At 36.3% G+C, this 16,581-nt stretch overlaps 1 protein-coding gene and 1 non-coding gene across 2 annotated transcripts in view; both read left to right on the plus strand.

The window, feature by feature from the left end:
* Positions 1-595: 595 nt before the first annotated feature.
* Positions 596-728, plus strand: LOC111817343. Its single transcript, XR_002821570.1, has one exon. It is a non-coding gene; the product is annotated as a small nucleolar RNA SNORA1 (small nucleolar RNA).
* A 9,265-nt stretch (positions 729-9,993) lies between these two features.
* LOC105742486 (opioid growth factor receptor-like protein 1) overlaps positions 9,994-16,581 on the plus strand; it is a gene marked incomplete at its 3' end in the record, with an annotated part of 24,436 nt that continues 17,848 nt past the window's right edge. The window contains exon 1 of the mRNA XM_012515232.1: positions 9,994-10,086. Coding sequence (XP_012370686.1) covers positions 9,994-10,086 — 93 coding nt within the window. The remainder of the gene's footprint in view (positions 10,087-16,581) is intronic.

Consider the following 16,581-nt stretch of genomic DNA (forward strand, 5'->3'; position numbering starts at 1 on the left):
CCTCTCAGTCTTGATCCCTGCCTCCTGGGTTAGGCGCTGCATCCTCTACTTCCTCACCTCTACTTCCCAATTTAAGCATTTTAACATTGTTTTTGTAAATGGATTTATGTAAGTTTTATTAACCTATAAAATTTGTCCTAGACGAGGCCGACCAGATAGCTCAGTGGACTAAATACCTGCTTAGGCAAGTGGAAGGACCAGGTTTCGTAGAAGCCAGGCACCGCATCCCTAGCACCAAAAACCCTGGCACCACATGCTGCTCTGGCCCTGCCCCTAGGCATGCTGAGCCGGCCACTCAGACTGGGCATGGTGTTCATGCCTGTAATCCCAGCACTGGGGAGACTGAAAATAGCAGGATCACTATGAGTCATAACTGCATAATGTGACCCTGTACCAAATACATTTAAAGAAATAAAAATTGCCCTGGCGTGCGTGTGAGAGTGTCTCCTCACCTAATAACTCATTATGCAAATTAGGAAAAGAAGCCCCAGATCCACAAAAATAATGTGAAATTCTAGATCTATTCACTGTAAATGTAAAATTCTTTCTTCTTCATATGTATTAAAGCACAAGATCATATTAAAACATAAACAGAAGCCTCATTCTGGATTAGAATGGGCACTGCTGATTGGTGTCCAGAATTGGTCAATGTGGCTAAAAGTGAGACACAGGTCATGCTTCCATCACAGTAAATATTTACAGTGGTGACAATGAGGCCTGTAACATCTTACCAAATACTGACTGAAAAATGTTGACTTTTCAGTATTAGAAATGAAAGGTTAATGAATGATACAGAATCGAGGTCATGTGCCAAAATACCAATACTATGTACAATTCAAATTCTAGGCTCCAAAAATGTATTGCTGGACGAAATTGGATATAAGACCACAGTTGTCACTGTCCATAATTCAAGTGGAGATAGAAGAATTGTGGCAGGGCAGATGGGATGGCTGAAGTAAGCTTCAATTCTTTTGAAAAGGCCTCCTCTGAAGACAGCCTCATTAAAATGGCCCTAATTAAATCAACATGAAATTTCTTTAAAATAAAATTCACTTAATTTAAAAAAAAACATAAACAAACAATTTTACAAGATTTTGCGGGTCATTTTGTAAATCTTGTTAATATCATTGAACCTCATTGTGAATAAGTGTGGCATTTCTTGTGGCATTTCTTCAATATTCATTTGGTTACCAAGTGCATCATGGGTTCTTCATAGATAGATAGATGGATAAATCGATAGATAGGCACAGATGTATATATCTTGTATTTTTTATGCTCTAATGTCAATATAACACCTAATTTTTGGTAATGCATTGAAGAAGCTGGGCATGGTGGTACACATTTATAATTTCATGACTCTGGGAGTGATTTCTGCCAAGGTTTGCTTACTTAATTACTGGGAGACTGAGGCAGAATTTCAAGTTTGACCCAGCTTGAAAACTTAAGAAACTTACTGGGACCTTGTTTCAAATATAAAGTAATAAATAAATAGGCTGGAAATGTATCTCAGTATGAAGGTCCTGCATTCATTACCCAGTGCCCACAAGAAAAAAAAGAAAGAAAGAAGAAAGAGAAAGCGAATGTAAGATATCTTCTACTAATGTAACTGTAGACAAGAAATTGTTGTCTCAAGGCTGGGGAAATAGCTCAACAGGCTTAAGCCCTTACCAATCTGGCAAGCACTAGATTCTGAGTTCAATCCTCAGTACAAAAAAAAAAAAAAGAAAAAAGAAAGGAAAAAAAGAGAAAATAGTGTTATCTCTCTTTAATACCAAAGGGTATACACTTCTGTGGAAGAAATAGAGGAGAATAACCACCATATTTTTAGAGCATAGGTTCCACATACAGGAATCAGCCTTACAACACCAGGAAAACTTGACTATATAAGGATTGATAAATTAGACCCCCCTCCCAATAACCAGTAAGATACTTGAAGAGAACAGAAATGAAACATTAGAGGAAAACTGAAAACAAAGCTGCATTCATTTCATATTCATGAGTTTTTAGGACCATTGTTGTTCACATGCTTTATGTATTTGCAGTTTCTAGGCAAGTATCAATTTAATTTTCATATTGAAGGTGAACTTTCACCTACTCTACACAGACATTCATTTTAGCAATGTCTTTTAATAATGACATAACATTAGAGCCTGGAGATGGAGAAAGCAGTACTATTACTCCATTTTACCAATATAAAGAGCTGCTCCATAGAGACATACAATAGCAAAATTAGTGGTAGGTAAGGATTTTATTATGTTTAAAAAAATTTTTTAGGGTTTCTTTTGTGTGCATGTGTGTGTGTGTGTGTGTGTGTGTGCGCAAGATCTCACTCCGCAGCTCGGACTCATAGTGATCCTCTTGTTTTCTGCCTCCCTAGTGCGGAGGGATTTTTAAACTCAGATTTTTGATCCTCTTTCCCAGTAACCCCCACTCAGTTAACCAAAGTCACAAGCAGATTCTCAGTCTATACAGAAAGAGTCATTAGGCTACTGACTAATCTAATATATTAAAATTACTTTTCAGTGTAAGGGAAATGGTGGCTTAAAAGTAATTACTAGATTAAAAATATTCCATAGATCTCTTTGCCCTGTTCACATTACCTTAATAGGTTTACCATAGGTCACTCCAACAACTAAATGATTTCTTCATGAATTGCTAACTATATGAAGAATTGAAAACCCAGAGCTCTTCCAAAAACTGTACAGTGATTATATCTAAATGAAATATGAGCATATTGAAAAGGTAGAGCAGTACCATCTTATTGACCTTTGGCCAACACACTAGCTAGAAGCACACTCCCCTGGTACAGTTCCCATAGGACCCTTAATGGCCAACAGGATCAAGATATGGATTTTATGTCTCTATGAAGGATAACAACACTGGCCTCACAATGCTGTTCCATGCTGAAGAATTGGCTGACACAACATAACTTCACCTATTATTTCAACAGCCTTCTTGAGGTCTGTCTTAAACAGCTTCTCCTAATCTCACAGGCAGTGCTATTTTAAATAATATGATGTCAGCATTTCAATGATATATTCCAGCTTCCATGCATTAAAAAGTATTAGCTGAAAAATCTCACGTTTTTCAAATCAACACTGTTTTAGGCTGCACATATGTTTAATGAAATATTTAAACAAAATCTGCTTTAGATTAAAAAAAAAACTTAGGAACTTTCCTTTTTAAAAAATTAGACATTCATAAAGAAAGTGTCACGGAAGCAAGGAACAGTTGCCATATTTTTTGCATATATTTATAATCATTCACTAGACAGCAGGAAGGTTTGCTATCTTTTCTATGAGCAGGGCTACAGAGCAGTTGTAAATCAGGGAAGTGCTCTCAGGTTTCTCAGAGACAATTCATTTAATTTTAGGAGGACCCAGGGAGAAAAAGGTACCAAAAAAAAAAAAAAAAAAAAATTGCAGACACAGCAAGCAGGAAGGCAGAAGGATGTGGGCAGCGTATATCACAGCACATTACCATTTCAAACAAGTTAAGTTGCTGAAAGTGAGAAATCGGACAGAAGAAATAGCACCATCAGCGGTAACAGTTCTAAGTCTGGCAGATGACAGCATCATTGTATAACCTTGAAGCTTGGACCAACATAACTGGACCCTCAGGAGAGTGTTGGAAGAGGGAGTCCATCACTTTGTATACCACTGTTGTATTCAAGGAACACTATAACCAGGAAACCCACACTCTAGTCACAATGGATTGCATCCAGTACCAACCCTACATGTGAGGTTTCATTGTATCAGATGTAGGAACTTATTTTGTTTAAGAAGTAACATGGATTCTTTCATGTATATCTTATATTCTTTCACTTATAGCTATTGTAATTAAATTTTCCTTAATTTTTCTAGCTCTTATATGTGTTTTGCAGGGTAGAGAACTTGCTTTGTTCATTTTCTATTGTCTCCATGTTGGTCAGCACTAAAAAGCGTTACAAAACTGTATAATGCTATGGTCAACCTAAAAGTATCAACTCTTTTAAAAGAAGAGGGCCAGCAAGATAGCTCAGTGGACTAAGTGCCAGATTAGACAAGCACAGGAACTGGGGTTCAATCCCCAGCACCACATGCTGTGCCAGTCCCGTTCCCAGGTGCGCTGAGCCAGTCACCAAATCCAGGCAGGGTGGCGCACACCTATAATCCCAGTGCTGGGCAGGCTGAAAACAGGAGGATCACTACAAGTCTGACCTGCGTAGTGAGACCCTGTACCAAATACATTTAAAAGAAAGATAAGGAAGAGAAACATCCAAAGATGATGTACATTAGCTTAGTTTTACAAACAAATATAACTGACAGTGTCAAAGGAACGGTAGGAAATAGACTTAAGGTAATTCCATGAAAAATAACAATTCTGAAAAGCACTCTCTAAATGTTTACTAAGGAAAATCTGGTTACAAGTAAACTTTTGTCCGTTTGGCACTTGTAGGAAATGAGTAAGTAGTACTGACAGACAAAGCATATTGTGATAAGAGGGTATGTAAGATAAATAGTAAAGGACAATCAAATCCATGACCTACAAATACAATACCAATAAGGCAGATAATTTTGCATTTTCCTTTAAAAAGTACTGATGTCTTTTTTAGCAGTATGACTATAGGGCAGTTGTCTCCTGAAGCCCTGAATTTTTCTGAATATAAAGGGGGCTATGTCTATATTATGAGAAGGTTGAGATGAGTAAATTAAATAATGCATGCAAAGCTCTCAACATCTAGTATATAAGTATTTGTTATGGAACTGTAATTATGAGGAATTATCATTTCTGCTAACGTAACACAAACACACACACACACACACACACACACACACACACACACACACAGCTTACTGCCTACATTTTTGGCAATATTTTCCTAGCAAACTTCTTCAAATTACTTTTTCCTGCCTTATAAAATGTGAAATGTTCATATTTAAAAATAAAGTCTTTTCAGATATAGGAAGCAATTTCTCCTAATAAAATTTGGTTTCAACAGATATTTTCTATTAATTCTTTGTTTCTTATTTCTCAAATTGATCACTGACTTTTGGATGCATTTATATGCTAGTGTGGTAGTTTTCTCATTAAATATATTTGGTAAAGAGAAGGAATACATGTAAAAATTCTATAGCTATCAAATCTGGTAAAATGTATCATTTAATGCCTCACACAAAATATGAACAGAGAATATTCTACAATTTTAATTGAGGTCAGGTTGCTTACAAGATAACTGTGCATATCTGAGAAAACACACGGTAAGCATGACATATTTTATCATTCATTCTCAAGGATTTTGCAATCAACTGTTTACAATCTTTCCTAAAGTAAACAACATTTTTTCTTAATTCCTAATACTGTGCAGTGAGGAATTGATATTTTAGATGCATGAAAATTGTTGAGGTTTAGATCAAAAGGCCTTATGAACTTGGAGGGTGATTGGATCACAGGCACCAGGCTTATCAGTGGGTGGAACTCAGCCATTGGCAAGTTCAGCTACTGAAAGTGCTGTTAGAAGGTGGGGCTTGATCCAAAATGGGTCACTAAAAAGTGAACTCTTACCCCCAGCTCTTCCCATTGCTCTCTGCTCCCTGGCTGCAGTGGTAGAGCACTTTTTACTTTGCCATGCCCTCTGCCAGTGTGTTTCTGCCTTGCTGTCATTTGATCATGGGCTGAAATGGTAAGCCCAAATAATCCTCTCCTTTTTGAAAGTTCAGGTGCCTGGTTGTTTTGTTCTACCAATGAGAAAATTGCTGAGACATGAACCATATAAGTTTATCACATGTTTTATTATAGACAGACAGACAGACAGACAGACAGACAGACAGACAGACAGTAGATAGAAGACAGATATTTCAGATAAGGTCTCACTACATAGTACAGGCTGGCTTGAACTTTCTTATGCAGCACAGGCTGGCCCTGAGCTCATGGCAGTCCTCTTGGCTAACCGCCCCCCCCCCAGTGCTGGGCTTACAGGTATGCACCACCATGCATGGCTCATTATATGTTTTAATATAACATAGACTGGAATAAGACAAATGCAAATAAGGCAAATACAGTGTAGACTGGAATAATTGAAAAACAGGAAAAATACTAACAAATGTAATATTAAAGCTAAAAGCACAGAGAAATCTATCAATAGAATGAAACTAATAATCTAACATGAAAAGTATAAAACTAAATTCAGATTTCAAATATACACACTGCATATCTAGCAGGTTCCATGTGTTTTCAAACACACATCTCTGAAACAACACTTTCCAAAAGAAGCAATTATTCTGAATCTACATTAAAGTTACATTTGCCAAGAGAGATAAAACAGATCGTGTATGTCACTCAAGTAATGGCAAACTCAAAATTCCTATCAAAGCTTCTGTTTCAAAATCCAGGATGCATAACTTTCATGCAGGGACTCTTAAGAAGTTAATTTTCAAAATATAGCTTGGAAATCTTCTGCTTTTCATATCTAAAACTCACTTTAAATGGAAGACAATTTGATATGAGACTTTATATTGAATTTGATATTTTTCAGGTAGGCCCCCAAAAGCAAATAAGCATGTAGTACTTTTTTATCATCTACAACCTTGATATTTCATTTGGATATCAAATAGGTACTTCAGAACAACACATTAAGATTATATTTTTCTAAATGAATAAGCCAGTCATAAAAACAAACAAATAAAAACCCCTACAATAAATGCAATATAATTCAGCTTATAGGAGTGACACGGACTACACTGTGTTGGCAGTTGAAGCCCTACCCCTAACATGCCTATGCATGGAGAAAGAGCCTGTGAGCAAGTGATAACATAAATGAGATCACAAGGCTGGGCCTCTAATCTGATAGACTGCACTTTTGTGAGAAGAAGATACGGAAGAGCTTTCTCTTTCTCTGACCATGAGAATATATCAAGAAAGTAGACATACAGATGCCAGAGAAAGAGCATGCACCAGGAAGCGGGATCTAGACCTTGGGCTTCCCAGCTTATCAAATTGTGCGAAATAAGTCCTTGTTTAAATTACTGAGTTGATGGTACCTTTTCATAGTAGCTCAAATTGACTAATATGATGAAGTGTCTGGAAAAGTCAAATCCTGCACACAGAAAGTGGTACAATAGTCCCTGTCAAACATTAGTGCTCACGAGGTCACCTGAAGGCCTGATCCCAACATAGATTTCTGGGCCATATCTGGACATTTCTACTTGAATGTCTGGGATGAGACCAAAGAACATGTAGTTTTACTAATCTAATGATGCTGCAAATGCAACTAGCTCAGAGTTTACTGCTTGAGAAGGACAAAGTCTAATCCATCAGCAAATTATGATGGTTAAACTTCAAATATATTCCACAGTTCACCCCTTCTTGCTACATCCATTACTTCCCAAATGTGCTACTCCCCATTATCTTTTGCTTGTGACAAAATCTGTGACAAGATCTGTTTAAACATTAAAACCTCCTCCTTCCTCATAATCTAATATCATAAAGAAAAATCTTTTTTGTATTTTAATGAAATGAAGATACTTTCTTTCAATCTTGAGATAATTTGTCCCACAATTAGAATAAAAACCCAAAGGGAACTCTGACTTTTCTGGGTTGTTTGGCCTGATTTCATAGCACTTTTATCATCACTTTCTCCTCTCTAGATGGACCAGAGTCCACAGTGCTATTCAAACAAGTCAAGCTTTAGGATTTTTGAATTTGCCACTCAGTATACCTAGTGTATCTTCCTCTATTTATTTTCACGAGCCTTCCTTCATTTCTTATTTTTGCTTCTTAGTTAAAGTAACCCCTGTTCAGAAATATCTTGCCTGATCTTTATGTAAAGGAGCAGCTACTCCTTGGTCAGCTCTTTCTCCTTTCCTGTCCTGTTTCATTTGTATTCATACAGATTTCTCCTAAAGAGCACTCCTTTAATAATTCACATGGACTGGAATCTGTGTTTCAAGTTCCTAGAGAGCTGGTGTTAGACACTGGTGTACTCTTTTATTAATAATTACTCTAAGAGCTAGAAAAAAAGAGTATCTTCAAATGTTTTATTTTGCATATTTCCATTAGAAAATTCAAGAGCTCAGCTTATACACAATGTAAGTTACGCTTTTAAAATGCTCACAATTTACCAAGTACCTCTTTGGTGATGCAGGATGCCATGCTGTTCGTTTCATGTGTGTCAAGGCCTTAAAACTCTCAAAGTCTTCAGGGGAATATGATGACCCTCATCCAAGATCCAAAGACTGAGAGATTCAACACACAGCAAAGCTCAAAACGACAGCATCACATGGACCTACGTACTACAGAGCCCAGAAATCAATATTAGCCTTTGTAATGGATTTAGATTGCATAGTCCTCTACATAGTAACTGTGTTTTTATCCCTTAATCTTTTTTAAATGTTAAATGAAGTATAACAACATTCATAGATGTAAATATGTACATATATATATATGAAATCTAAACATACTGTTCTACAAAACATGTTATATATATATATATAGTGTTTATAATAGTTGTTATATACAACTCTTGTAAGTCTATGTAAGTTGTAAATCTTGACATGAGTTCACTAGTCAAATGGATTTTTCAATAGTAATTCTTAGACAATTTCACATATTTCAGGGTAAAAAATAGGAGCATAAATTATGCCAATAATATAAAGAAAGCAAATAGAATGTGTCATCGTACTTTTTAAGCCCAACTTCAAGTGTGTTAGAGATATTCAAATGAGTTTAGTTGGCATGAGCTGGCCAGATAGCTCAGTGGACTAAAGGGCCTGTTTGAGCAGAGTGCAGCTGCAAGGGTTCAATCCTGGGCATGCCGTGCCAGCCCTGCTCCCTGGTATGCACTGAGATGGGGATGGAGACTGGGCATGGTGGTGCACACCTGTGATCCCAGCTCTTGGGAGCCTGAAAACAGGAAGGATCACTACAAGTCCGATTCACATAATGAGACCCTGTAGACACTGTACTAAACACATAAAAAAAGAATTTAGTAGACAGAACACAAATGTAAGAGCAAATTTATTCTCAATTGTGTATCTTATAACAGGGATTTGAAGTAAAATTTAGCTTAAAAATACATCAAAGAGCATGCTTTGCCCTAAAGTCTTGTGCAGAATTATTCATGCACACTTACATGATGTATATAGGGTTTCACTCACTTTGAAGATGAAAACTCTTTAGTGTACTCCAGATGTTTGTGGTTCCCCAACCCCATTCTAAGGTTGAAATCTTGACTCCTATGAAGAGACAGTTCTTTGGGGAGTGCATAGGTCTGAAGGGCAGAGCCTTCAAGAGTGGCTTTAAGGGCTAGCGAGATAGCTCAGTGGACTAAGCTCTTGCTTAGGCAAGCACAGGGACAGGGTTCGATCCCTGGTACCACATGTAGTGCAGGCCCCACCCCTGGGCCTGCTAGGCTGGTGACCTAGTCCGGGCGTGGTGGCACATGCTTGTAATCCCAGACACAGAATCTGTGAGCACCTTGATCTCACACTTGCCATCACCCAGAACTATGAACTAAATTTTTTTTGTTTAAAAATTAATTCAAGAACAGTATTTTGTTACAGTGGCCTGGCAGGACTAAGGCACTTGGACACTTTTATGTATATTCCCACTATAGTTAATTTTCAAAATTGAAAATGAGCAGATGTAAATCCTGAAAAAACATGTTTTTAGTCCCCCGTCTAGGTTTGTCAGCAAGAGCACGCTGGTCAGCTGTGCTTGTGGCCCTACAAAGCTTTCCTTCTGATTGTTCCCCAAGTCCAACAGGGAGGCAATCAAACCATGTGAGCATCATCTCCGTTAATATGAACATGAATAAAGACATGGCCAGAAATTAAAGAAACACAATGAATTTCCATTGCTCTAAAGACAGCTATAACTTATAAAGAAAAACTCGTAAACTATTCCTAAAAGTTCAGAGAACAAGATGTTTTTCAAAACTAGTCATTTTATTCCCCAGGCTGTACAGTCTGACTTCTTGAAAGTTTTTTGGTTATATGTTTGGCAGTCAGCAAAACGATGCCAATTTTAAATGCACTAACTGGGAGTAACAATTTCATACCAAAATCTATAATAGCATTCTACTTGGCGTACAATTGCTGTCATTTGAGGGTAAGTGTTTTTTTTTTTTTTTTTTTTTTTTTACTACTTTTTAAACTATTGGTTCTGAAAGGTAGATTTTTTTAAAAGTGTGCTATCTTATTCTCTAAGTGCTTTGCACTTTATACAGGATTTGAACCTGTAGTACCTTATATTTTAATAGCACTTTGAAGTAATTAGAGTACTACAGTTATCTGACAGATGAGAAAACAGTCACAGCTAGGCAAGTGACTGCTAATGATCAGATAAATATTCCTTTTCTATGTTCCTTTCTTTTTAAACTTTCATTACTTTTCAAAATATTTTATTTTTTTAAGTTGTGTTTTCCAAATGTTCTCCCTTTCATAAAATTAATTCTATCAGTCAATGTTTACCAAGGTTGACAGAAGAGGTGGGCTCTTAGCATTCCTTGCCATTCAGATATCCTGGGCCTGCCGTGTTAAGAGAAGCCAGGTCTGTCACTGGCTAACTTGAAACTGTGCTCTGAATTTCTGCCTCCATTGAACATTGGTGAAAGAAGATTAAGAATCACCTTAGTGTTGTTTTTAAAGTCAAATCAGGTCAAAGCTGAAACATTATGGGAAGGTAAAATTTTCCACTCAGTATCCATGCACAAAAACTATAAAGACCTCCAAACTAAATTTTTGAGAAGAGTGTTCCTCTTTCAAATAGTAAAAAGAATGATTATTTGTAATTTTTCAGAGTTGCTTGTAGAGGCACATCAGTAAATAACCACAAGTATTAATGTCATATATGATATAAAATATGCAATTATGCTTTATAACTGTTGTGCAATCAACAAGTACTGAATGCTCACTCAGTCAGATGTGCTCTACAAAGCACAAACTGTGAGCTTGAGATACGAGCAGGTAGAACATGCACCTATGAAATGGCTAAGTAATATTATGTTTATAATATGCTTTAGAGGGAATGTTATATTGGCTTGAAAATTACTTTAGGAAATTAATACAGACTTAATAAATACAATGTACTGATATGAAGCTTTCCAACACCAGTGAGCTAATGAATGATGCAATAATATAGTTATTACAACTTAAAAGGAGGTGATAATTGTCAACAATAATTCCTAGTGAGAGGGCTTGTTTGTGGATAAGTGAGCATTGTGGTGGTGAGGCAAATAATTATTGATCACTTCATCAATTGTGTTTGAGTTTCTGTCTTACCTATATGAGCCAGAAAGGATGTCATTATTTCTCCATTCTGACTTAGAACAACAATTTAAATTGGGAACGGGTAGAGTTTGGGACTCAACAACAGATAGGCCATTGGTTTGTAGGAACTAGAGTTAGAACAGTATTTGAAAGTCCTAAAGCAGAAGGCCAAATTATACTGCTTGTTGAGCCTCTGAGAAAACCTGTAAAAAGTTTTCCAAGACCTAGAAACACCATGCTATGCTATAATCAGAGCAGAACAGTGAGATTAGAATAAGGTAAATAGAGATAAATAACAGATAAATTATATAAATTTCAACAGAGATGAATTATAAGTTAATATAGAGAATTTCACTAATTTCTTTAGAGCTTCATCTCAGGTTCTATATGTAATATATGTAAACATTTGGATTTTGCTCATTAAATTAACATGCCACTTATGATGCCAGTTCTAAAGTTGGGAACTTTACAATAAATAATATGCTCATATATTACCAGAGAAAATGGAAACTGACAACAGTTTTGGGGAAGATGTTTAGCAGAGTCATTACTTACTATCTTATTATTTATATCATAATGTTATACTTTAAAAATTTTATATAAATATGGCATATTAGAAATGACCTAGATATAGAAAACTGTCAAGTACTACAATTACATCTCATATTTATACTAAACATAATGAGATAAAGGCTAGTACCATAAGAGTACTTTTGAAGAAATGATATTGTATTATTACTTAAAAGTGTAAACTCTACCACAATTCTTTCACTTGGTTAACCTTTCCAAGGATTGCCCACCGCACTCAGAATAGAACCTAAACAGCCACCCGCAGGGCTCCTGGTTGCTTCCTCACTGTCTGTCCTCTTCTCACACTCACAGACATCCCACAGTTGGGACTATGTGGTTCTCCCTTTTGAAGAGTTTTCTTTCTATCTGAATCAGACTAACTCCTTCAGAGGGCTGGTGATATAGCCAAGTGGAAGGTCCTGAGTTCAATCTCCACTGTAGGAGAAAAGAAAAAGACTAACTCCTCAACTGAAATGTTCTAGAATGCTACTCTCCGAAGACTTCCTTTACCTTTCTACATGAGGTTGTCAACCAGTCACTGTATGGTTACCATGCTTAAATTTTCTGCATGGCACTCATTGTCTTTTGATAATTTCCTGTTCACTTCTCTATTGATTTCTCTGTTGTCCAGCTCCCTTCACTGGGATAAACACTCCATAGGAACCAAGATCTTATAAAGTAAACCTGTTACGTAAGAGATGCTAGATAAATATTTCTTGAGTTAATGAATCAATCGATATTAATAATAATATAGTGGAAACATCCTTAAAAATAGACATATTTGGAAATTTCTAGATCATTACGAACTCCTAATTTTGATGAAATAATATATTTTAATTTTGAGGCTACAGTCATCAGATATCATTACTACCCACAAATAATTTTTAGAATTTAAACCAAAAGAAGGCCCAAGGAAATTAATCACATTAGGTGCTATATGTGGAACACCACCTGAGCAGCTCTCCTTGAAAGAAGAGCGACTGTCTCCATTTTGACTGAGCCTGATCCTATTTCCTCATATTGATATGTACAGAGCTGTGTAAGACTTCTGTTTACCCTTTCAATTGGCCTTAAGCAATGTACATTGGTCTAGCTGAGGTGCTGGTGATAGTCTTGAAGGTGGCATGTGTGTTTCCCTGATAACCTACACCTGCTGCTCCTTAATGTGAGCCAGGTTAAGACAGGATGAAGAGCCAATGCTCCATGCTGTCAGCTGGGATTAAGCCTGGAGACAGAGGCTATGACTTCCTGGGGCTTGAAAGACTACATCAGAGCTAAAGCACCAGACTCCCCAAAACATTAGATGCTATCTCATAAACATAATGCCCATTACTGTCTCTGCATATCCTCTCTGCATATGGCAGAGGTAAATGTAGGCCACCCACCTAGATCAGCTCACAGTACTCACCTACTTCCCATAATTCTCAGTCATTCCTCCTCAAGCCACTCCTCCACTGAATAAAACCGAGTGAGGCCCTGGGTCAGCTTCTTGGTTCTGGAAAGCCATCTTCGTGGCTGGACTTAGGGCCCCTTGGCTCCCCAATAATTATAAATATGTTTTAGTGTCTTTACATTCGCCTTGGATTGCACTGGGTATGGTAGATTGGAATTAACTTGGTGGGATTCCAATAACATATCTTTGGGATTACAAATATTAACTTCTTGGACTGAGATGAGAACCAGGAAGAGACTCCTACACTATACTTTTCAAATAAACATAATTTTATGGACTCAAACAATTTGAAAAAAACCAAAGCAACAAATAAGTAATAAACTAGATCAAGTAAGGAAGTACAGAAGCTCTGTAGAAAAGATTAACTGTATGCAAAGTATAACTATAAAAACTTCGTGAAGAAGATACAAATTAATCTATGTACAGATAAAAGACTTTGAACTCTGCCAGTTAATTCTTCATGTTAACCAGACTAGATTAAGAGATTCCTACATGACTAGAATTCAAAAGCAACAACTTTACTTCATTGACTCACTGATGTGTTTGTAGCTGAATATGGAAGAAGTGGACTATTGAGGTTTAACCTTGCGTACTATATTTTGGCTCTCAGCCCATGTCTCTCCAGTTTTTTCCACCCATTCTTGTTCTAAGTTGCTATGATCTTCACAGCTTTCCTCTATCTTGATCTTAAAACCATGTGTTCTGGTCACCACAGACTCACAGCAATGAAATGAGTCAGACTTGCACTGAACCCTCAGAGACTGTGAGCCACAATAAATGTCTTCTTCTTTGACTTGCATATGCCAGCATCTTTTGCCCTAACAACAGGAAAGTAATTGATAAAGACTTAAAACAGATAATAAAAAGGATTTTGAAGTATTTGGGAGAAATATTTATCAGGGAACTTTAAAAAATCTTTTCAAGGGCCAGCCAAATATCTCAGCAGATTAAAGTGCCTGCAAGCAGGCTCAGGGGCCAGGAGTTTGATCCCTGGTCCTGCCTCACTGGCCCCACCCTTGGGTCCTGCTGAGATGGCAATTGAGACGGAGTGTGGTGGCATACGCCTATAATCCCAGCTCTTGGGAGTCTGTAAACAGGTGGATCACTATGAGTCTGATCTAGTAGTGAGACCCTGAGCACCCTGTAGACTGTTCCCTAAAATACATACACACAAAAGAAATCTTTTCACCTTGTAAAACTTGATCTTTCAGAACATAAAAAACCCAAAAACTATAAATTTTAGTAGTTCGATTTATACCTAAAACAATACAGGCAATCTAGAAAATGTCAAGTCCCAATCCTCAGCTAATGTGTCAAGATTTACTTACCCTATAAATTTATAAAATGACAAATAGAGTACAACTTGTCTGGAGATATTTAGAAGTTAAAGGTTGTTCTTAGCTTATAGGTCTACTAATTCAATAGGTGTAACACAAAATAAATAACATAATGATATAGATGAAACAAAATTACATATATTTCCACAATCTTTTTTTGTTTGTTTGTTTGTATTTTTAGGGAAGGGTCTACAGGGTGTTCACGGTCTCACTACTAGATTGGACTCATAGTGATCCACCTGTTTACAGACTCCCAACAGCTGCGATTACAGGCACGCGCCACCACATCGTCACTATTTACACAGTCTTAACTTTCTCAGGTTATAAAATGAAGTGTCAGCATATACTGATAATTTCTATTTAGTTTTAAACATGCCTAATTAACAATATGCCTATAGCTACTTTTTGTACAGAGTTTATTGAAAAGCAGGAAGGTGAAAGCCTAAATTTGAAGAGTAAGTTTAATTCTGTGGATTTGACTCAGTACATGAAATTTTAAATATGATAAAAATGTGTAATAATTACCAACTTGTCTCCAGCAGTATCTCTTCAAGTGTACCCACTTAAAATTAAATGAGATAACATTGCACTTTTTCCCTACTCCCAACTGAATTAAGCAATTGAATCTAAGAACTTGTGACATACAATCAGCACATACTTGATTTCTCACTTGTGATAAATGATAAAATGTCTTATATTCATCAGTATATTTTTTTAAATTAATAAAATCACTTAAAATGGAACATAATAAATAAGACATTTTAGTATTTTTGTAATGCATGTTTCACATCTTATAATACTACTAAATATTCAGCTGCTCACACAGCACTCTACGACTGGGAAAAGGACACACATATTAATAGAACATTTCTTCAACAACTTATAAAAAAGGGAACATGCAGATTTTGACAAGCAAAAAGTATGTTAAAATTCAGTAATGTGAAAATAGAGTTGTGCATTTCAATGTAAACTAGATGTTCAACATCATAAAATACCGGTAGGAGGAGCAAGACAATTTATTGGGCAGAATTGCCCCTAGTCATTTGCAAACTACTGAAAATTTGAATGAAAAATTTAGAACACTCTTTTCTGTCTCACTAGAGGCCTTAAGGGAGTGAAGAGAAAAGAGAAAATGTGAAGAACCCTTGTAGGGAGTACATTGTTCTTTCACAAGCTTCAAATAAAGGAATAACAACACTTTAGTCATTGCATTTCTTATGATTTTTATATTTCTACCTAAATGAAAATTTCATTTACTATAATTTTGATATTTTCTTAAAAGTTCAATTATAAAGTGTTCCTCTCCATTCACTATATTTGCACACTGCACATACACAGTTTCATACAGTTTTAGTATTAGTGTAGTTCATTTATGTAGCGCCCCAATCTTATCCACAAGGGTCTGCATCAGGATAGCTCATGGAGGCCAGAAACCTCAGATATAGAACGCTCATATATATATTTTCAATACATTCACACCTATGATAAAATCTAATTTATCTATCAGGAACAATAAGAGGTTAATAATAGCAACTAAAAATAAACTAGAAAATAGTATATTGCTACATATTAAATATTATGTTAATGTGGTCTCTCTGTCTTTCTTAAAATATCTTAAAGTTTTACCTTTCTACTTAGAGCAGCCCTTTATGGCTTCCCTTCTGCATATTCCAATTGCTAGCTTAACTGCTCTGATGTTCTGGGGGCATCACTAAGTCAAATACAGGCTGTAAGCACTGAAGTTTCACATTGGACAGTCTAATAATCCAAACAACTATGAATTGACTGATGTGCAAAGGTTTATACGGCAGTCATAGCCAAAGAGATGATGCAGTTTCTACATAAGACAGAACTGGATGCTATGAGATTATATTCTGTACCTTGGAATGGTATGCAATCTAAAATTTGCAAGCTCTTTATTCCTAGAATTTTCAATTTAATATTTTATATGACATTTGACCTTGGGTAACTGCAA

Source organism: Octodon degus, unplaced genomic scaffold (genome assembly GCF_000260255.1).
Source record: "Octodon degus isolate 3935 unplaced genomic scaffold, OctDeg1.0 scaffold00055, whole genome shotgun sequence".
NCBI lineage: Eukaryota > Metazoa > Chordata > Mammalia > Rodentia > Octodontidae > Octodon > Octodon degus.